The sequence below is a fragment of the Podarcis liolepis genome (assembly GCF_965112155.1).
Source record: "Podarcis liolepis genome assembly, chromosome: 16".
Taxonomy (NCBI): Eukaryota; Metazoa; Chordata; class Lepidosauria; order Squamata; family Lacertidae; genus Podarcis; species Podarcis liolepis.
The window spans coordinates 19871284-19894260 of NC_139567.1; the positions used below are offsets into that span (position 1 = coordinate 19871284).

Genomic DNA, 22977 nt, shown 5'->3' on the forward strand with positions numbered 1-22977 from the left:
CTCTTTGTAACTGAAGCAGAAATTCCTGGCTCAAAGGCTGTCCATACTGTTTCTCAGCTACAGCAGCAGCAAATATACTAGAATTGTGGAGTTGTAGAATTGGAAGGGGCCACAAGGGTCATTTACTCCAATTCCCTGCAATGCAGGAATCTTTCACCCAGCATGGGACTCAAACCCACAACCCTGGAATTAAACGTCTTATGCTCTACAGACTGAGCTTGTCAACCTCATACCATAGCATCAAAGAAGAAAAATAGAAGCTAGCCATTCCCTACTTATAAAATAGTAAAATAAAAAAACCAGTAAAATAAAAAGTCAAGTTTTGGATTATTACAATGAAGCAAGCACAAAAGTTTCAAGGCTTTAGTTCAGTTAGATTCTAAAAATAACTGAAGAACATTCAGAGCAGCTATGGAGTTAGTAGGCACAAGCTATCCATACTTCAAGTGACAAATCTCTTGTGACTCCCAGCCCCTGAGTGGCACAAGTTAAGAGTCGTGTTTCACTGATTCAAATAGTGAGGCAAGCTCAGCAATCCTCCTTACCAGTAGGGTCAGTTCCACACATACCATAATACCCTCAGCAAACAATGAAGCACCAGGGACAAGGAAAAGCCATCTAATAAATTTTAAACATTTAATGGAACACAACTGGCCTAACTGGCCAGACGGGAACTGAGTTAGGACGTTTTAAGTGCAACTTGCTTCTTACCAAAACAGTAAAAGATTTTATGCAAAACAGCAACTAAATTAACAAAATATTAGATGGGTCTCAGAAAAATATTTAATCTCCACAGTATAACTACCTTGAATATTCTTTTAGTGGATTTGGTAGCACAACTTTACAATACTTAATACAATGCATATCATACAGAATAATTTTGGGTATATTTATTAATGGTATACTCAGCTCTCCAGGTCACGTCACTTGGCTATTACATGATCCTCCTTTGTAAATTAACATTTTCTTTGGAAAGCAAACATGGGAGTGTTTTCCACTAGAGAATCCTTCCCTTTGTGGACACAATCTTAAATGCAAATGGGCACAATTTCAAAAGAAAACCATTCCAAGCAATTTAAATTTTTACACTATTTACATGGCCAAATAAATTTTGCCACTTCCCCAAGGCTGGGATTGGCAAAAGACAAAGTTGTTACAGAACTGACCCCAATTCAGAGAAATATAGTCACACCTATTTTGAAATCAATAGGACTTCAAGTCACAACTAACCTGTCCCATTGATTTCAATGGAACTTAAGCAAAACTCATTTACTCTGAATTATGGCCAGTGGTCACAAGCCACTCAGGTTATCTTTTCTGCACAATCTTTTTTTATATGAAGGAAGACAGTGACCTCACATTCATTTCAATGACAGGACAAGTCCCATTTGGATTGCACCTAGTCCCAACACCTCTCAGAACTTCCTAGGGTCAACAATGTGGAAGGGGGGAGGGAACCCTAAAGTCAGCAGCCAGATGTTCAGACCGCATTGGCTTATGTTTATCAGCCCCTAATGAATTTCATCATTTCCCTGAACAATGACTCCTGCTTCAAGTGAAGCAGCATTCACTAAACTAGAGAGGGGGAAGCAGTCTCTTAAAATGAAAGATTTAATGCCAAAAAAGATGGAAAGTTCATAAAATGCACTAGAAAGAACATATATGGTCAGCATTATTTCAAAAAAGAAATGTTGCCATACAATGTGGGGAGTCTGATTGGAGTTCTTGAGTTAAAGTGCTCTCAAAGAATTCATGTGGCTATAAAATCTGAGTAACTGCTGAACTCTAGAAAAAAAGCTGGCATGTGGACCATTAGGGAACCCTGTTCTCTTCCATCCTTCAGGACAGCCTGCTAATCTAAAAGGACAGGAGGACAGAATGCACAAGCCCCCTGTCTTTGCTGGTAAGGGGATTTCAGCCACCAGATAGTTCAACTTGTGTTTTTGTTTTTCTTTGCTTTTACAGTCTTGGTTCCTCTGTTTTTGGGAACACAGAATGAGTCATCAGATTGCTGGGTGGGCCTGTGTTCCCTTGATCAGAAGCACGAGCTCCTCCACATGATTTCAATCACTTTGGGCTATTTAGGAGGGGGGAAAGTTTGCAAATTCATTTCCCTGTATAAAATACAGTATAACCGAACCAGGCTCCAGAAAGCCTATGCAAACCATTTTAATATGTACAACTGGTAATAAAAATTACCAGCAACCATATATATATATTTAGATAAGATTTTTTTAAAAAATAAAGAAGGGAACATTTGTTTAAAAGTCTAAACACTAGGTATATAAATAGCTTCTTTAGAATGAAGTGATGTGACCTAAGAAAGTCCTGGTGGCCTCAAGGGATTATAGCAGCATGGTGGCAGGCTTCTCAAGGAACTTCTTGAACTCGGCCAGCCACTGGGCTCCAACTGCTCCATCCACAACACGGTGGTCACAGCTAAGCGTGACAGACATCACGCTGGTTACGTCAAATCTGGGGTGGGGGAAAAAGCACATTTCAAATGCTCAGCCTCCTCCATGAACCAATCAATAGGAATAGGAAAAAAAGTTTTTTTTAAAAAAAGGAATAAAAGCAAAATGCAGTAATTGAGGATTAAGTCAGCAGGGAACAAAGCAGTAACAATGGGGCTGCCTTTGGGAGCACACAGCTTGTGCATAACCAGCATGACCAGCCATTTTTAGTTTTTTCTTCTATACAAATTTTGGACTTTTGGTTTGCACACAAAGTTAAACCATGATTTGAAATAAACTATGGTTTAACATGCACTTTGCACCTGAGTGTACCATGCCCTAGGAGAAACAAGCTAGCTCAGGCATAGGTAAACTTGGCCCTCCAGATGTTTTGGGACTACAATTCCCATCATCCCTGACCACTGGTCCTATTAGCTAGGGATCATGGGAGTTGTAGTCCCAAAACATCTGGAAGGCCGAGTTTGCCTATGCCTGGTCTAGCTTGTTGTGAGATATGAATCCATACGTATAAGGAGGTAATTATCATAGAAAAGAAGAAGTTCTAAGGTAAAAAAGTGGTTATAGAAATGCGAGAATTTAATAAAAAGTGTTTGGAAGTCAGAAAGAGGAGGGGAGAAGGAAGTCAATGTTCTGTTTGAGCAACACTTTATGTTATAGATTTGTGTAATGAGATGTAATTAAATATGAAAACTTAATAAAAATTATATTGGGGGGGGGGAGAGATGTGGATCCAGGCTTGTGCTTTGTCTCCTCCAAACCACAAGCAGTGAAGCTAAGAAGAAAACTTGGCTGCCACTTGTGATTTGATAGGAGAGAAATAAAACATGAGCCTGGATTCGTATGTCACAAGAAGTTGGTTTCCTCTACTCCATGGAACGACCAGGAGCATGGGAGAAGCAAAGTGCATGTTAAACCATAGTTCATTTTAAACAATGATTTAACAATGCATGTAAACCAGGCCACACAAATTCCCTTGGGTGCTACCCTATTTAAAGAGGTACTAAAAAAAAACCAACTTACCCCTTTTCATTATCTGCTGGGACCAGCCTTTTCTCAGAGGCACCAACTGCTAAAATACAAGCCTGTGGTGGATTGATAATCGCAGAGAAATTCTTAATCCCATACATTCCTAAATTTGAGACTGTAAAAGTTCCTCCCTGAAAGGAAATAAATACATTAGCATTCTTTGACAAACTACTGTGTTTGGTATGCTGTCAGCTGTGGAACGTAAAAGGGTAGCTCTGAGAAACTGTTTGCTAAACAACCATCACCACTACAAAACATTTTTCTCATCTCTCAGAAAGCAAATCCAGAGCACAGTCACACCTTTGGAAATCACACCTGCTCCATGTAGCTTACCTGAAATTCATGCGGCTGTAACTTTCCTTCGCGAGCTTTGGTTGCCAACGTTACAACATCTTTGTTAATGGAAGCCAATCCCTTTATGTGTGCGTTAAATACTATTGGGGTTATAAGCCCTGCTGGAGTACTGACTGCAACGCTTACATCGACTACATGATTCCTGGAAGACAAAAGGGGTGGGGGTCCATCTGTATGAACCTAGCAACTCAAAAGAAATTCAGACTTGAACAGAAATTGGAAGGCACTTTCACAATCCATTATTGGCTGCCTTATACCATAAGCCAACCTCCCCCACCCTGACCCCCTTCAATTTAATTGCACAAAAAGACATCAAGCTGCTGCCTCTCTACTGCTGCATCTCAGTTCCAGCATGCAGTTACAATGGGGCCAACAGTTATGAAATTTACTTGCTAACTTAAAGACTGTACACTTACTGTCTAATGACTGTGTCCAACCAAGAGGAATTTGCTTCAGGCACTTTCATGCAAGCCAGAGCTGAAGCCTTAATTATGAAGTCATTGACAGAAAGCTTAGTGTTCTGCGGCATCTCCTGCAAAGACAAGAGAGACAGAATGGACATATTTGCAAAACTGTTCATCTGCCAGGGTCACCTTAGAAGGCTGAAAAAGGATGAATTCATGCAACCAGGTATTCCACATAATTACAATGACTGTGGAAAGCAGCTATTCAAGGCCAGCTGTTACACAAGGAGTCAGTGAACCTAAGTACAGTGGTACCTCGGGTTAAGAACTTAATTCGTTCCGGAGGTCCATTCTTAACCTGAAACTGTTCTTAACCTGAAGCTCCACTTTAGCTAATGGGTCCTCCCGCTGCTGCTGCGCCGCCGGAACAAAATTTCTGTTCTCATCCTGAAGCAAAGTTCTTAACCTGAAGCACTATTTCAGGGTTAGCGGAGTCTGTAACCTGAAGCGTATGTAACCCGAGGTACCATTGTATACAGAAGGCAATGCAAGTAAGAGCAGGCTGTCTGTCTAATGCTGACAGGTCAACCAGGCTGAGAAACCCAGAGCATACAACTTGAGTGGTTTCCCCTCTTCCTCCAGCTTACCAACAACACACATCATACTTCTCCTAAGCCTAAATCTCAGAATGAAAGATCTTTATTCCAATTGAATAAGAAGGTTTATTTCCCTGAGCATTGTGCAACTTTCTCTCATTTCACTTCTAATAATGTAGAGAATAAAACAACACACTGAACTAGCTCTGATATAGTCATCTTTCCCTTATAGTTTACAATCTTTTGTTACATATTCTGTGATCTTGACTGGGAATGCAATGTGGGACACCAGAAATGCATGTAAATGTGTACACTGCTGGAATATCCATGGATGGTAGGCTGTTTTGTATTATGTCAAAACTTCTACATACGGAAAACTCAAGGAAACATTACATCATTACAGAGCTGCAGTCCCCTACAACATAGGAAGCCACAATATTGTTTTAGGGACTACCTACAATGCCATCACAAATCTTCCCCCACCATAGCAAGTTACCTGGTTGAGCTCTTTTCTTAGCACCAGTATTTCTCCCATGTCTACATCAACTGAGAGATAGTAGTGAGGTATCGTTTGCTTAGACTGCATCAAACGCTGGGCAATCACCTGCAAGTACAGACAGCAGGACAAGAAATTAAGACACAACGTATTCTGCCAAGAGTTGGTGTCATATCCAAGCTTGGTGGCTTTCAGTTGGGTGGAACTGTTTAAATGTGCCACACAGAAGCTTACCCTCCCCAAATGTCAGTCAGGAGTGGCCTCTCTCTTCCTCAAAACACACCTTTCACGTGCAGCCTTTAGCCTAATTCCTTTATCATCGCCCACAGCCAGAAAAAAGCACACATGCTTTTGCTCCTATTAGCTCCCTATTACCTTGCCCCCCTGCATCTAAAATGTGAACTTCTCAAGGTAGGAATCACCTTTTTTCTACCATTTGCTACTCTAAAGCATGGCACACATCTGTACAATACCACCCTTGACATGATGGGAACTCCAAGACTAGCATTTGGAGGCTATGTGTGCTAAAACTCTGTGCTAAAACATCTGTTAGCACCTGTTCACAGGAAGCACTTAAGAGGTTAACAAGCCAAGGCTTCACATTTGAATGATGCTCAACAAGAGGCATTGACTGTTAACACACACGCTAAGGCAACAATGGTGGTGCCTTACCTTGCGAATATTGCTGATTGGAATATCCGTGAAGACGCCTGTGGGAAGAGCTGCGGCAGCTGCTGGTGCAGGTGCTGCCAGAGGAGGTGCTTCTGCTGCCCGGGGCTGTGTGCAGAAAGACCTTTTAACTACAATGTTTTTTGTGAAGAATATTGTTGGGCTGAGGGCAGAGACGGCTCATTGTTCTTTAAGCTATTCCAACTTAAAGGTAAAGGTACCCCTGCCCGTACGGGCCAGTCGTGTCCGACTCTAGGGTTGTGCACCCATCTCACTTAAGAGGCCGGGGGCCAGCGCTGTCCGCAGACACTTCCGGGTCACGTGGCCAGCGTGACGAAGCTGCTCTGGCGAGCCAGCACCAGCGCAGCACACGGAAACGCCATTTACCTTCCCGCTATAAAGTGGTACCTATTTATCTACTTGCACTTTGACGTGCTTTCGAACTGCTAGGTGGGCAGGAGCTGGGACCGAAAGACGGGAGCTCACCCCGCCGCGGGGATTCGAACCGCCGACCATGCGATCGGCAAGCCCTAGGCGCTGAGGTTTTACCTACAGCGCCACCCGCGTCCCCCCAACTTAGAGGAGCTTTAAAGTGTTGCCATCACACATATAAAAGAGAACAGCTTCGAGACCCATGCTTCCTTCCCACTACCTTATTTTCTCCAGCCTACAGAACACAGCTTCTAATTCCTATGCTTGTGCCATCAACCTAATTTACAGTCCATTTCTGTTTATGAAAGCAAAATTTCCATCAGAAGGGGCTCAGTATGCTTGGTGGGAAAGGTCAAAAAAGGAGTGTTAAAGGCGTTGGGGAAGTGGTGAGGAAGTTGTACGCAGGTGTATCCATGCATACTGTACCAACAATGCACAACCTACAATAGCGATCAGAAATATTTGAAGAATTTATCAGTACATAATTCCATGTAGCTACATTTAGAAAGTCAGATGAAATACTACATTAACATCACATTTCTCAAGAAGCATCTCTAAGAGAATGCCAAATTGGCACAGGAGGTGCAAACAGTTCTGGACTTTGAAAACAAAAAGCACCTGGGCATAGAACCATTTGACCAGTTGGCATACTGAGGGACAGACCTCTGAAACTCAGAAAATTAGAATATCGTGGAAAAGTTCATTTATTTCAGTAATTCAACTTAAAAGGTGAAACTAATATATGAGATAGACTCATGACATGCAAAGCGAGATATGTCAAGCCTTTATTTGTTATAATTGTGATGATTATGTCGTACAGCTGATGAAAACCCCAAATTAACAATCTCAGAAAATTAGAATATTAAATGAAATCAGCAAAACAAGAATTGCAAATAGAGCAAATCAAGAAATAAACAAACTTTTCCACGATACTCTAATTTTCTGAGTTTCACATGTATAACTTTGATGCAACCAAGGCAGAAACATCAAGAAGCTGCATTTCTGTGCGCTACTCACCGGGGCAACCTTTGATGGCACAAACGACTCAATGTCTTTCTTTGTTATCCGTCCATCTGGTCCCGTGCCTGGAGTGGACACACAAAAGGGAAAGGGTTTCAAGGAAGAGCTAACCAAATGAACTGGGGATGTGGAGTGACAAAAGTATCCTGGGGATGGCCACTCACCTTTCACTTGTGAAAGGTCAATTCCTTTCTCTGCTGCCAGTTTCTTTGCCAGAGGGCTGACTATTACCCTCCCTTTTTGTCCAGGAACTTTAGCTGAAGGAGGGGCCGCTGGCTGGGATGGAAAAGAAGGAGTAGGTGTTGCTGCCGCTGCCTTAACAGAAAAGAGAAGGCCAAATGTTTAGTTAGTTGCCAACACATGGAGGCTCATGGGAATTCCCCAATGTTCCAATCTGTGCTTGACTAGATGGACGGGTGTTTGGCATGGGGCACAGCGCCAGCCGCTCAAGTCCAGTACACAGTACCACAGTGGAATTGCGCTAATACATGCATGACCCAAGAACGCAGGGTCCTAATGGGAGCTGGACATCTTACTTAGAAGAGGCGTGAGAGAGAGAGAGAGAAGTATACTGAATGGGGGGGGGGGGGAAATCACATACGTTGGGAAGTGGGCAAAACAGCCTCAGTGACTCAGGAAAAGCTAGCTCCCCAATCCTCTGAAGAACAAAATTTAGCAAGCAGATAGGAAAGGTTTCTTTCTGAGCTGTCTTGTAGCCCCTTTCCTTGCAAATATATGAAAACAGGCAGCACACAGTTGATCAGGTTGTAGAAGCAATCCTGCATCTCTCCTATGTGGAGATAATTTCTAGAGCAACAAAATCTTCCTGCACAGGAGAAGCAAAAGTCCCAAAATCATGGATCCAGCTGATTACATGGGGCTACCCAACAGATACATTTCCCCATCAGAGGTATCATATATGCAGGTTGAACTTACAGGACTTGGGGGTGGCGGCAGCACTGGAGGCTTGATATCTGCTACTCCAGCATCCTTGTAGTCTGCAAACGCTGGAATGTCAGACTCTTTCTCCACAATGATGCAGAGGGGAGTTCCTAAGGGCACATCTCTCGTGCCTTCGGACACCAAGATTTTTGCCAAGTAACCTTCTTCCTGTACTTCAAAGCCTTAAGCGGAGAGAAATTGTTTAGGGAAACAATCACTACGGAGACCAATACTGAAGGAAACTTCACAATCCCACTATGGAGAGAGAGATTCCAGCAAATAAGTTAATTGTGTATTATTTACAAAATAAAATATTTAAATTAGCAAATCCGGAAGATGAAATCCACAGAGTTCTTCTAATTGAGGAGAAATCTTCATGTACTAAGATAACAAGCCTGGAGCACCTGATGCTGTAGTGAGATAGGGTAATGTTCAGTATAAGCTCAGTATCAGCCAATGCTGTGAGGAGAGAAGGGAATCTTGTCTGCATTACATATTATTTATGAAATGCAAATAGTAAAGAATCTTCCAAACTAATGGAGGGGAACCTGCAGCCCTCCAAATGTTAATGGACCAGAACACCCACTACCCCTGGCCACGCTGGCTGCCTGAGACTGATGGGAGCTGGGATTCAGCCACTTTGGACGAGCCACAAGTTCCCCAACCTTGCTCCAAAGCTTTATTTGTTTAGGATTTAAAAGCGTCTCACCTATCGTAGCTTTGTCTGTCTCAATTTCTGCCAACAAGTCTCCTTCACTTAGCTTTTCACCAACCTTCTTTTCCCATCTCTGAACTGTGCCCATTGTCATTGTGGGTGAGAGGGCAGGGAGAAGAATCTAGGGAAGTAGAGAGTACAAAAGCTTGTATGAACAGATCTCTTAAAACCAAACAGCAACCATCCTCAATCCAAAAGGCAAGGCCAAACAGTGTGGTTACAGCCCTCAGTCTTCGTGACACAATGCTTGATTGAAAGGAGGGAAACAGGGCATAACTGCTCCATGGACAGTGAACTGAGTGGTCATTCCTCCTCCTCCTACAGCATTGTAGAGGATAAGGTAGAGGGACATTCTCTGGCACCCAAAGAAACTTCCTCACTCTCTAGCAGTGGGCATGTTAGTTAGCACAACGTGTGTGTGTGTGTGTGTGTGTGTGTGTGTGTGTGTTCTCTTGGCAGGGAGCACAGTCAACCAGCTAATACCACTAACTGAGTCAATGTGGTGTAGTAGTTAGTGTTGCACTAGGACCTAGGAGATGAGGGTTCAAATCCTTGCTCGGCCATGAAACTCATTGGGTGACCTTGGGCAAGTCACAGTGTCTCAGCCTAAGCTACCTCCCAGGGTTGCTGCGAGGATGAAATGAGTGGGGCTGTGGGAGGAGTATGCCAGTTTGAGCTCCATGGAGGAAAGGTAGGATATAATTGTGATAAATAAAAATAAATAAGTAAATAGTTGCTTCACACACAGACATGTGCCAATCTGCCAAGGGCAGAAACTTTTCATCCTCCATTTCCACAGTCCTTTAAAGGCAGTTCTGCTTCTCCTGCTGTAGCAAATGCAAGCTCACAGCTTGCATTGTTTTTGCAGCATGGGAACAGGTATAAAGTTTGAAGACAAAAGAAGAATAAATGATAAAGGACACAGAGAGAGAGAGAGATACAGTAAGAGAAATAGTAAATAGGGCCTGTACCGTACCTGCATGTGAGGAGGATAGGAGCTGCCTGGAGCTTGAGCAGAGGGCTGAGCTGCTGGCGTGGGGGGAGCTGCTGCTGCTGGAGGAGGAGGAGGAGGCACTGAGGCTGGTGGAGCAGTTGCTGAAGAATCCAAAGTGTAACTCTTAAAGGCATCAATAAGCTCAGGCCTAGGAGAAGGCAGGAAGGAGCCTTGAGCAAGTGCAAAGATACGATATGTCCACAAACTTGACATGAGCCAACAGTGTGACGCGGCAGCTAAAAAAGCCAATGCAATTCTGGGCTGCATCAATAGGAGTATAGCATCTAGATCAAGGGAAGTAATAGTGCCACTGTATTCTGCTCTGGTCAGACCTCACCTGGAGTACTGTGTCCAGTTCTGGGCACCACAGTTCAAGAAGGACACTGACAAACTGGAACGTGTCCAGAGGAGGGCAACCAAAATGATCTAGGCCTGGAAACGATGCCTTATGAGGAACGGCTAAGGGAGCTGGGCATGTTTAGCCTGGAGAAGAGGAGGTTAAGGGGTGATATGATAGCCATGTTCAAATATATAAAAGGATGTCATATAGAGGAGGGAGAAAGGTTGTTTTCTGCTGCTCCAGAGAAGCGGACACGGAGCAATGGATCCAAACTACAAGAAAGAAGATTCCACCTAAACATTAGGAAGAACTTCCTGACAGTAAGAGCTGTTCAACAGTGGTATTTGCTGCCAAGGAGTGTGGTGGAGTCTCTTTCTTTGGGGGTCTTTAAGCAGAGGCTTGACAACCATATGTCAGGAGTGCTCTGATGGTGTTTCCTGCTTGGCAGGGGGTTGGACTCGATGGCCCTTGTGGTCTCTTCCAACTCTATGATTCTATGATATACCTAAAAATATAACTCAGCCACCCAGAAGGCCTCACAGCTCTGCTGGATAACACCTGCATGTCCCAACAACACACTGAAGCATGCAGCAGTACAGAATACAGAAGAGATGTGGCCCTGCCCAGAAGGTTTCTAGACCAAGCAAAGTGGACAGGAGAAAGAGCAGAGGTCTGGGCTTGAAAGGGAGAAGCAGAGCTTAATTTAAGCCAGGACTCAGCCCCAGAACCTGCCCCAATATAACAGAACATAGAACATAAGGGTGCCTCTGCTCACATTTGGTGTGTCTTTCAGACCACTGAATGGCAAGCAGGCTCCATACATCTTAGGAATTTGGGCAAGGGCCTTCCAATTAGATTTGAACCCCTCTCATATTAAGAGATTTTATCACTAAGGAGGCCAAGGCCAAGAAGAGGGCTAGCCAATACAACACAAGGGGGGCCTAGAAAAGATTTTGCTGCCAAAGAGGGTTTGTAGAGAGTTTTAATCTGAATGGAGAGGAGGATGGTGTGACAAAGAGCTACTTTGGGAAGCTGTCCTAGAAGTAGTAGTTTGGCAAAGGTAGGGCAGAGATTGTGGGGTGGGGGAGAAGTGAAGGACACTAAAACAGACATCAGCAAAACGGGAATTCTACAAAGATGGTCCTAGCTCTACTCACTTGTCCACAGTGATGCAGATTATGGCTCCAATGGGAACATCCCGCGTTCCTTCTGGCACCAGGATCTTGGCCAAGTAACATTCTTCCAGGCTCTCAAATCCCACAGTAGCTTTGTCTGTCTCTACCTTCACAAACATAGCAAAGTTGTTACAGTAAAGAAACATCCTATTTTCTTGACCTACACCTCATCAACCTCATATTAGTAACGTACACCATCAGAAGAAAAGAAAAGAAAAAGATGCCAGTGAAATCGACATCCTCCTCCCTCTTAAGCACAGGTAGTCAGGAGAAAGTATTAGGCGATGAAAGAGACTGACATCCCTCCAAGATGTTCCTAGGAACTCAATTCCAACAGCTTGCTCAGACACTACTTAATAAAAATGACATTTCAAGGTACCTCTGCTATCAGATCCCCCTCATTGATCTTGTCCCCTTCTTTCTTCTCCCATCGTGCAATAGTCCCCATCTGCATCGTAGGAGAGAGAGCTGGCAAAGGCACCTACAAAGAAACAGGTTGTTAAGGTGATCAATTTTCCACCCTGGAATTTCAGCGTCAACAGGTATTGACAAGCACCCACCAGCATGTCCCCTTCACAAGGAGCCTTAATTTGTGCAGAAGAAAATAGGGCTCCAGGCATAGGAGCAATATCCTATTCATCATTATAAGACCCTAGGGCCAATCAATAAAATACATTTATATACAAAAAAAGACACCCGTGGGTAGAGAGCAATCAATCAAAATACAAAAACAGTCAATGAAACGTTAAAAACAGCACAAATCAATATTAAAAAACCCACTTCATCCGTCTAAATTTCCATGCAGGCCAGTTGTCTTCATTTCTCATAGGACTACAGAATGTCACTATTAATAGGTCTTGGGTGGAGATTTCCATGGTTCCAGTAGTAGATAGGTAGCCGTGTTGGTCTGCCATAGTCAAAATAAAAAATTCCTTCCAGTAGCACCTTAAAGACCAACTAAGTTAGTTCTTGGTATGAGCTTTCGTGTGCATGCACACTTCTTCAGATACACACTGTGTATCTGAAGAAGTGTGCATGCACACGAAAGCTCATACCAAGAACTAACTTAGTTGGTCTTTAAGGTGCTACTGGAAGGAATTTTTTATTTTGGGTGGAGATGTAAATCATACCGGAAACGGACAGAAGTCCCAGCGTACCTCATAGTAAAGAAAGACCCCCAAGTTCTGGATTGTAAGCCCCTATATTGACCTTATAAATAAACCCACACAAGTGATTACCCTGCAAAAAACAAAAACAAAACCCTAGCCTGCATTTTCATGCTAGACAAAGAGGCTGAAAAGCAGAATGTAAGAATGCAAGAGCCTTGCTGAATGCGATCAAAAGCCTATCTACTCCAACACTAAGTTTTTCGAGTGTCGAACCAGGTGCCTATGGAAAGCCCCAAAGCAGAACATGAGCACAAGAGCACACATAGATAGGTATCTATCTGCACTGGGGAAACTTACATACAGAGATTTCCATGCACTTTGGAACTCCCATCATACAGGGTCCCAGAATAAGTAAGAGATCTATGTACATAGGCTGCCCTGTAGCAGATGTTCAGGCTCAATGAATGAACATCAACAATCAATTATGGGTCCTCAGTATGCCCATCATTGGGAAAGGCCACTTCAATAAACTGAGTCCATCTTTAAGAAAGGGGTTACTCTAATCAAGTCTTACTTTTTATATCTAAGGTGAGAAGCAGAGGCCAGGAGACCACATATCTGAAGAACCACTACACACACACACAACACTTATGGGGTTGCTAAGAGCAGAAAAGCACAGTGTGTGTGTGTGAATGGGAGGAAGACCCATGAGCAGGATAGAATAACTGATCCAAATACCACCAATAAATACAGAGAAGACTGCGAGTGGGGGGACCCTAAACACCTCTAATGAGGAGAAGCCATCCATATCCAAACTGGGAACACTGAACTAAACTCAACCCTTCCTTCCAGTATAGCATTAGGAAGTCCCGGGGAAGGGAAAGAAAGAATCTGAAAACATAGAAAGCTGCCTTATCCCAAGCAACAGCCTCAGTCCATCCACCTCAGGATCGGCTGCAACAACTGGCAACAGCTCCAAAGGGTTTCAAATAAAAGGTCTTCCCCAGTCCTTCCTGGTGATGCAGACAAGGACCTTTTGCATAGAAAAGCATGTGCTTTGCCACTGAGAGATGACCTTTCATAAATAAAAAAAATTAAACGCAGATTCCAGCCTTCATCATTATGAATAACAAAAGCACTGGAAGCTGCCTCAAGATATGAATCTATCGTGCTCAGTACTGTGATGGGCAATGACTCTCCAACCTGTCAGGGCAGGTGTATTTCTCACCCTACCAAAAGATGCTAGAAGATTTGGTACCTGGGACCTTTTGCATGCAAAACCCATCCACGTTCTACCAGCTGAACTCTGCTCCTTCCCCTAAAAATTCCAGTCCCTCTAAATGAAGGCATGATTCAAATAGCAGCAAAAGAAACTGCCCTACCGCCGTACCCAGACCATTGGGGTCCACCTAGCTCTAGACTTGTGTACACCAGGTTTCTTCAACGCTGGGCCCCCCCCAAGTGCGACTCCCACCATCCCGGACTACGGGATTTGCAGGAAGGAAGAAGAACCGAGGGCTGCTGAGCTCAAGCCCCGCTTGCACAGGCTTCCCGTTAGGGCATCGGACTGAGACCCAGATGCTGGGCTGAGAAAGGGGGGGCTGTCCGGCCTCATCCAGCAGCCAGGCGCTTCTTACCTTCGCATGACCTTCGTTTCTGCCTGCGAAGCAGGTCTTCTGCCGCCGCCGAGCCCGCAGCCTTCCCAACCGGGAGAAGGAACCCACCGACCCCCATACCAACCGTGAGAGGATCTCCCAGTCCCTATGAGTGGAAGATTCCCCCCCCCGCCGCCGCCGCCCGATCCTCCCATCCCGGGGCCACCGAAGGGGAGGCCCCCTGCACAAATGCGGGCCCCACTCACCTTCTGGTGGGCCGGGTAGCTGCACCAGTGCCGGACGGGGCCGGGCTGGAGCCGGGCCTTCCCTTCCTGGAGGAACAGCGGCGCCTCTCCCCCCCGGCGGGGCCCCCATGAGGCGAGGCCGCCGCCGCTACCACCGGCGACGGCCCCCCAGGAGGCGCGGCCCCGCCAAGGGGCCCCCTCCAAGCTCGCCCCCGGCAGGAGCCGAACCCTCCGCGGGGCCGCGCATTGCTGGGCCACGCGCCTCGCCAGCACGCGCCACATCCCGCCTCGCCTCCCCTTCTCCCTCCCTCAAGAGGAGAAAAAGGAGGAGGCCCCGGCCTCCCCTGGGTCCGTCAGGCAGCAGCGGCCGAGAGAGGAGCGAGTGACCTCCCTCAGACTCCCCGGAGCGGGCAGCGCCGTAAGGCACGGGAGGAGGAGGGCGCGCGACACTGTCGCAAAAGGAACCGGGAGGCGGGCGGGTGAGGAAAGGAACCGTCAAGCGCGTCAAGTATGGGCGGGGCTGCCTCCCAGCCGTGGCCTGAGGTTACCTTTCGGCGGCGCGAGAGGCTGCGCGCGCAGCCAGCCTGAGCCACTGGCGAATGAATGAACGAACGAACGAACGAGTGGATGAAATTCTCACACCAAGGTTTGCTGCCCCGAGGAATCCCTGTAACCTTTTACCTACACACAAGTACGATGGCGCTGAAAGCTCTTCTGTCTTTCTGTGAACTGTGCTCCTTTACTTGGCAAGAGACAGTCCTGGCAAAAGACAGCCTCTGAACAAAGTGTGCTGGCAGACTACAAATGTTTCCCCTTTTGAAGCGGAAAGGTGCTTAATCTCTCAATGGATCTGGCTAAATTTACTATAGAATGAAGTGTGCATGCACACGAAAGCTCATACCAATAACGAACTTAGTTGGTCTCTTAAGGTGCTACTGGAAGGAATTATTTTATTTTACTATAGAATAATAGCAGGTTTAAAAAAAAACCTGATTAAAAAAGTTACTGATTAGTGGGTGTGCTGGGTTTTAGCTGCCAAAAGGATTAAAGAAGCTGGTGACTGGAGGGTGGAGGCTTTAGCGGGTGGTTTAAGATCATACCTGATGCTGGCTGTGTGTGTGTGTGTGTGTGTGTGTGTGTGTGTGTTGAGAGGTACAAGCCTTGGGGCATTTTCTTCTTCCAAAGACAGCTGCCTCAACACACATCAAATACTACTAGTACAATGCTAATGCTGCCAGTTCCTTGGATCCGCTGACACATCTGAGAAAGCAGCTGTAACTCACACCCACTACTAAGCACTATGTAGCAGGCAGGTTTTCCTTTCACTATTTCTTGCTCAAGAATGAAGCAGGTTGCTTGGGCTGGCACTGATGCTTGAGATTGAAATTGAAGTTCCTCCCTTTGCCAAACAAATCAGGATGGAGGAAATGGCCTCTGTTTCCTTAGTTGGCTGACTTCCTTCTCACACCAGACCCAGGCAGCAGCACCTCCTATGGCAGCCTCAGAGCTTGCCGAAGGGTCCTTCCTCAAGTACAGTACACACCTGTTGACATACAGGAAGCATGTCTTATGTGATGCTCAGTGCACCTAGCAAGTTTTTCACACACACCCCTCCGCTGCACACACAAAAATGCAAATCAGACCTGGGTTTGCGAACTCTCTTTATTGGAGGTTATTTTTTTCTTTAAAGTCTCGGTCCACAAATCCAAAGTATGTTTAACTGTTGCAGCACACAAACAAGCTTCAGGTCTCTCTTGGCCAGCAATGTGCAGGGAGGAGGTTGTGAGAGCAACCCCCCTCGTAATAGTAATGACTGCAGACTTCAGAATTTCTATACAAAATATAGAGCATTTTATACATAGCTTGCATGGGACATGCTGCAAGGATAGGAACTCAAAAGAGGAATTTCAAAAGGAAGCAGAACATCTCTAGAGTTTGTGTAAAAATCAGGCATAGATATGTTGAGAAGAAAAACCAAGGACTTCTCCCTACTTTTCAGTCTCAAATACAGCCTTCCCTAACTTGATGTTTTTGACTACAACTCCCATTAGCCACAGAAGTTGTAGTCCAAAATACTGAGAGGCACCCAGTTGGGAAATACAATTGCCCCCATGATTCCATGAATGATTAATTTTATTTCAGGCCTATTTTGTACCTCCCCAATGCTCCTCATCCTTATGAGGTGACGGTAAATGTGGAGCATATCTACATGACAAACTTTCATACAATTTAAGCAATATATTGCTGCTTACCCCCAAAGACTTGAGGGATCTGTAGTTCAGATAGTGAAGAGATGCCTATATACTTTCCTGTGGTTCTCTGATGGTTAGAGTGTGATGGCACCTAAGCCAGTTTTACATCAGCCTCAGCCATGTAGATACACCTTTGGTGTAACTGCAGAAACAAAGTAAAACTAGGTGTTTTGTAGAAAGAGGACAACACTGATATGAAAGAGTGGTGATAGTCTTAGGAAAATGCAAGCGACAACTTCAGCCTTAATGCTACAAGACTGAGGCTGAAACCCTGCACCTACTTTGGATAACTAAATCCCACTGGGGTTCACAGTATTAAAACAGCCCAATAGTATGTAGGACTGCAGCCAGCCAGAGTCCTTAGGTCTTTCCTGAGGTGACCCCCCTGAACCAGGGTATTCTTTGCTCCCTCTCGCCACCACAGCCACATTTCTGCCAAGAAGCCTGTCTGAAAAGGAAGAATTGGTTCAATTTAAACTGAAGTTAAGTTGATGAGAAGTGAGTACAAGTTTGAGCTTAAAAGCATAACTCTTCCTGTGAAAAAACAAACCACTGGACAATTCTTCTCTGTCTCTTTGTTTAGTAAATATAATTCCATGCTGCCTTTTCGCAATCTACTAAAATCCATGCAACAGAAAAAACAGTAATTCCATGAGAAGGAAGTTTTCCTTTATCAGGGGAGAGGAACCCTGTTTCTTCCCATTTAGTAATAAGCTCTCACCTCCAAAAGCCAGCTTGGTAGTTGCTGTTCTGAAGGACAACAAGGATTGCACTCTGAACTGCTAACAGCAGACACGGATTCTAATGAGGGCAGGGTTTAGAAAGGCACTACTGCACTTTCTGTACACTGAGGGCATTGGGAAGACCAACAACACAGAAAACACCATCAGTACAAGAAAAGGGCTGGCAAAATATAAAACCATTAGGAATCTGTAATACCTTCATAGTAAAGTAAACCTAGTAATGGGAGCCACTTGGGGTGGTGGCATTAACAGGATGCTATACAAAACCTGCTAGCGTCCTCTAGAAAAATGGGTAAAATACAGCTCAGCATGTGTGCAGAAATATACAGAGGGGAATAATACTTGCACCGGTATAAAAATATACACCATCCTTGAACAACAGCAATGCAAATGGATACAAAATAATTCCAAAAAACAGGAACAAGTTTACAAAAAGGACATGTTTAAAATCTATAAAATGATAAAAGCCAAGTTTTCCTTCAAATGTCCAGCCTCACATGAAAAAGGACACGAAACAGGCTGACATACAGAAACGTTCATTCAGAGTGCTGGTGCATGCACCAGAGACTTGCAGGCCTGCAACCACCTTCAATGCACAGGACTGTGCTGGATGGAAGACGAGATGCAGATACATGGAGTGGGGCTGGTGGAGGCAGCAATCTCTGGTAGCTGGAGTGATATTCCTGATTTTGCCACTCGCCATCTGCTTTTCAGTTCAGTGATGCCATGGGTGCACTTACCAAGAGGCACCCCCTGCACTCCCCAGTTCGTTGCTGGAAACACAGAAAGTCCATATCCAAGAAAAGCTAAAAAGTGTCATGTTACATGAAGCAGTACTGATTGCTGGCTGGACTACCAGGAGACCAAATTTGGCATGTGGAGAACAGGTGTAAGCAGCAAGTGGATGCGTCCCAAAATGATGTGTAGGTGTGCCCCAAAGACTCTTACTTAAACCTACTTATTTAAACTCGACTGACCTTAACGGCTACAATTTCTGTCCAAGCTTTATTATGCTATGAAAAGTGTGTGTGTAATGCTTGAGATCCAGTTCATGCAGCTGCCCTGCTCATGGTGCCTGCTGTGGCTCAGAGAACTGGTTAACTCGTTCTCCGCAAGCACACGCCACCCATTTTGCACGCCACACTTGAAGAGTGGTCTGAGCGGCGCTGGGCAAAACTGCAGATTCTGCTTGAGGCAAACAAGCCAGTTGACCCCGCCTTAACCAAAGGGAAGGGAACCGCCATGGGCAGTAGAGGAAAAAGACAGTCACCACAAGGAGGGGCGATTGTATGCAACAGTTTTAAAACCAGGGGACCAGAGAGGTTATGTGCCTGATGCCTTGCTCCCTTTCGGCTTTCCTGAAGGTGGTTTCACACAGTCACACACTCTCACTAGAAAACTTGCAATGAGACTCACATGAAACAGTTCAACGTGCATTCCACTGTCCAACCACTTAAAATAAATAGCATTGAAACAGCAAAGTGGGATCTCAGTCCCACATGAGTCTCAGCACAGGCTGATTGGAAAAGAACTCAGATGGTGATGGGAGAAAAGCAGAGTCACGAATTCTTGACTTGTGGAAGAGGACAGAGAAGCCCCCTTTCCGAGGGACCCACATTATATTCTCCTACTGTTTGGACTGGAGTTTAAGAGAACAAATGCATGGACTGGACTCTCTTCTGCCACTTGATCCCTGGAGAAACAAAGACGTGGACCTTTCTGTGGCCTCCTCTGCCAAAACGAAAGCAAGAGGGTGACAAGGCAGTTGAAGGAAAGAGCAAAGAACCCTCCTCACCCATACCCCCCCCCAAAGCAATCAAACTATCGTTTCATGTCCCTCAAGAGTTCCAGGATAGGAGAGCGAAACAAGAAGAGCAGAAGCAGACACTCTGATGCTGCCAACTCATGATCTGAACCACAATCCAACCCACTTCTTTCTCTCAAGAAAGTCTTGTTGGCTCCCGATGCTGTCTGTCTGGCACAGAGTCATTTGGAATGATTGGCTGGCGAGAGCTTTCAATATGGAGAATGTAGCTGCGACAGCACTGCCTGCCTCCAGAGGACAGTTTCTAAGTTTCCGCCATTAAGTGCAAGGTTCCTTGTAATACTGTACGTCTCCCAATGAAAATGCTCTGGATTCTCTGACAGCAGGGGGAAGAGGAAACAGGGAAAAGCACACCATTAAGGCTGACAATGACTGAAAAGGAGAGGAGAGCCACTCCCCACACCATGGGACTTTCAAACAACGCAACATTTGGCCATGGAACTCAAGTGCCATACATCCTCTTTGCTTGTGGCAAAACGTTATACCCGTCATTTTGCAGAGAAGTCCGATCCTTCCTTTTGGCAGTTTCGAGACAGATGCATCTCAGTTCACACACTTTTTGGTCGGTATCTGGGAAGTGCAGCAGACCAGTGGTGGGGTCGCCCGGGAAAGAGAGTTCAGGTGGTCTCTGATTAGTTCTCCCCATGGTCCTCTTCCACCCATGCCACAATCTTTCCCTCCCACCCAGGGATGATGTCATCGTCATGGAAAACCTGTGAGAAAAGCAAAGCGAGAGAAACTCGTTAACAAAATGAGGGTACGTGCAGATGTTCCTGTGCCAAGAGTCACCAAGGCTAGCGGTTCTTGCAAGTTTGAGTGGGTTGAAGTTCCTTCTCCCTAAGCACGTCTCAGGATGTGTTTTGAGCAGCCAGCTGCTGGCATGGCGCAGTGGCTAAGAGAGCCAGCTGCACGTCAGGAGTCCTCAGTGCAAATGTTATCTCAGCCATAAACCTACCAGGTGACTTTAGGGTAAGGATGGGGAACATCAGACCCAGGGACCAAATGCAGCTCCTCAAGCATCTGTATCTGACCCTCAGAACTCTCCTCAGTCCCCACCCCTCAGTATCTCTGCTTTGCACCATCCTTGAGTGTCTGGGGGCTAGTGCAGGACATGCCTGAACTCTTATAATGCCTCTTGCTTGCATGGGTGGAGGAGAGAGAAAGAACGTGTGTGCATGCGCAAACTAGCCTGCTGTACAAAGATAAAATTTGCATTTGTTGCTCTGCCCATGCCCAACACTGGCATGCGGCCCTCGGAAGGCTTTCCAGGAGGGAATGTGGCCCTCAGGATGGAAAGGGTACCCTATCACTGCTGTAGGGCAAGCTGCTCTTTTCAACTCTGAATCGGGATTACTATGAGGGATCGAAAGGCCACCCTCATGTTGACAGCCAAATGGTTATCCCAGTGAGCCCCAACACTATTAACGTTTTTCCTTTTCACAGGCTGATCCTGAGACACGGTGACATGCCCACGCCCTCACACAATGAAGCCCAAGGGGGTAGGTGGGCCTGAGCCCAGCCCCTCCAGGCACAAGCCCAATTCTCTGTTCACCGCACTCAGATTCACCTGTAAAAACCGAGAGCCGGAAAGTCACTCCTTTTTAAGGTGCAAGCGGATTATTTTGCACATTCTGGGGAATCTCACAAGTTTTGCACCAAAAGGCTTATTCTGCAAGCTTGCAGGATGATCAGGGCCTTGTAAGCTCAGAGAAATTGCAGGTCCTTGCCCTACATGACGGCCTAACCTCCTTTAGCTATTACAGTTACATCACCCAAGCCAAGCGCTGCAGAAACCTGTCCTTACCAGCCAAATCAAACAGGACAAGTTCCCAGATCTTTGGCACTCTTATTGGTTGGGTGACATTCATTTGTCTGGAGACTTCACTTTCTGCCTGTATGCTCTTAGAGGGCGGCTGCTGAATAGTCAGGTTGCTTTTATGCAACATTCTTCAGTTGTACTTTAAGGTTGAAGGATTTACCCACAGGACACCCCACACCTGGGCCAACCCTGGCCTTTCTGCCCCGGGGCTTCCACGCAACAGGACACAGGCCAAGCATGAGAACACAGAGATGAAAAAGAGTGACCACACGATTAGGGATGGAGGAATATGTCAAATTCAGTTTCTCTCAATTTCCCATTTTTCTAACCTTAAATTCAGTTCTCATTTCTGCAGCAATTTGAAATTATTTTTTAATCCTCATGCAAATTGGTCAATGGTTTAGGGCAGGTTTCTCCTAATAAAACACATTTTTGTATGGACTTTCCCCCAATATATTTTGCAAGCAATTGCAACTAACGTAATGCATTTTTGTAATTTTCACTAATTTGTAGTGACTTTCCCCTAATGCATGCATTTTTTGCACACACTGTTTGGTTGGAAAGCCTCCATTGCAAAATTCAAAGAAGTGCAGATTTCAAAGGATAGCTGTGTTTCAGTTTGTGTATTAGTTCGAGAAGTGTTAATTAAGAAATCTCTCACTGGGATGCAAACAAAATCGAACTTCTCCCCTGTCAGGGAACTGCCATCGGTTCAGGGGGGAGAGAGGAAAAGCCGGATGGATTACAGAGAGCCCCCAAAGATGGTGGAAAGCAGCTCCTCCTCTGCAGGGGAGAGTAATCACGCCTCCAGTGGAGAGGAGCTACAGGGTTCGGAGGAGGCGAGGCGTTGCCAGGACACCTTGCCTGGGCAGCGGGGAGGGGAGAGGTCCGCCGTTACCCACGCCCTCCTTGCGCAGTAAGGTATCGCGCTGAGAGGGGAGGCGCAGACTGGACATCAAGAAATTACTTTGCTGGGGGAAGTTTAAGCCCCGCCCACTCATGGATTCTGCCAGTGAATGAGCCAGCCACAGGAGAGTGGTGCTCTGGACAGATAAAGTTTATTTTGCATCAAAAGCAAGGGTTCACAGCTGAGCAGGGAGGTAATTGCCTGCTTGCTCTTGAGCAACCCCTTGGAAACCCAACATCCCCCATCCCCACGCACAACCAACTGCCATTTTGCCACTCTCTACAAGTGGGCATGTCACACAATAACTGTGAGCGTAAGTCCTAATGAGAGACTGTTACATACCTCCTCTTTTACTGTGCCAAATTCTGGATCTAGGGCTTTGAAGTGGTAGCGATGTGTTCCTTCCCGATCAATAGCTGCTTTAAAGTCCCTTAGAGTCACCTCACCTAACCTGCACAGACACAAGAGTAGGAGAGAGGTAGAGCCAGTCTCACTGCCAGCTTGTGGCATGAATGACACAGGGCCCCTTGGGTGCAGCGGCTGTTGCAGTGCATGCTGGGAGAAAGAACATGCCACAAAGGCACAAATTCTGACTTAAGTCCCCCCATGACAGAGACACGATGCAGGGCTGCCAGCCTCACCTCTTTGGTATGTTCACCATGAAAGGTGTGAGGGAGCGATCCGTGAAGTAGAGCACTTTGGTGCAGGCACTGCTGCTCATTGCAGGGGTGCTGTGAGAATGAGGCAGTTCTGCAAAGACAGACGGACTCAGTTAAATTATAGCCCTCCAACTCTAAAAGAGAAGCTAGAGAAGGAAAACGTGAGAGCTCACCTAACATCAAGGG

General features: G+C 45.6%; 2 protein-coding genes across 16 annotated transcripts in view; both read right to left on the reverse strand.

Annotated features, from left to right (window-relative positions):
• Nucleotides 1–613: 613 nt before the first annotated feature.
• Nucleotides 614–15005, reverse strand: DLAT (dihydrolipoamide S-acetyltransferase). Its single transcript, XM_083481022.1, has 14 exons — nucleotides 14608–15005; nucleotides 12017–12118; nucleotides 11620–11744; nucleotides 10105–10270; nucleotides 9123–9249; nucleotides 8408–8595; nucleotides 7636–7786; nucleotides 7469–7536; nucleotides 6023–6127; nucleotides 5351–5458; nucleotides 4271–4386; nucleotides 3834–3996; nucleotides 3495–3631; nucleotides 614–2475 (listed from the first exon to the last, which is right to left on the reverse strand). Exons 1-14 carry the CDS (start codon nucleotides 14866–14868, stop codon nucleotides 2346–2348), a joined length of 1947 nt encoding a protein of 648 aa, XP_083337148.1. The 5' UTR covers nucleotides 14869–15005; the 3' UTR covers nucleotides 614–2345.
• A 1229-nt stretch (nucleotides 15006–16234) lies between these two features.
• The window catches only part of DIXDC1 (DIX domain containing 1), an 81123-nt gene continuing 74380 nt past the window's right edge, over nucleotides 16235–22977 (reverse strand). For 14 of the 15 annotated variants that reach the window (XR_014520368.1, XR_014520369.1, XR_014520370.1 and 11 more), the window contains 3 exons: nucleotides 22774–22882; nucleotides 22475–22583; nucleotides 16235–20119 (listed from right to left, as the gene is read on the reverse strand). Coding sequence is in view for 11 of the 15 variants with exons in the window: in XM_083481014.1 (XP_083337140.1) it covers nucleotides 20039–20119; nucleotides 22475–22583; nucleotides 22774–22882 (299 nt within the window). In the remaining 4 variants the exon portion in view is untranslated. Of the gene's footprint in view, nucleotides 20120–21771; nucleotides 21911–22368; nucleotides 22584–22773; nucleotides 22883–22977 lie in introns of those variants that run through there. The other variant, XR_014520371.1, reaches the window with a different exon arrangement.

What these genes read in the sequence shown, in the direction of transcription:
- DLAT (XM_083481022.1), bottom strand. Translation starts at nt 14,868, where the DNA reads ATGTGGCGCGTGCTGGCGAGGCGCGTGGCCCAGCAATGCGCGGCCCCG. An exon ending in GCTACCCGGCCCACCAGAAG is followed by an intron (nt 12,119 to 14,607) that starts GTGAGTGGGGCC and finishes GTTTCTTTGTAG; the next exon opens with GTGCCTTTGCCAGCTCTCTC. An exon ending in TGCCGCCACCCCCAAGTCCT is followed by an intron (nt 7,787 to 8,407) that starts GTAAGTTCAACC and finishes TTTTCTGTTAAG; the next exon opens with GCAGCGGCAGCAACACCTAC.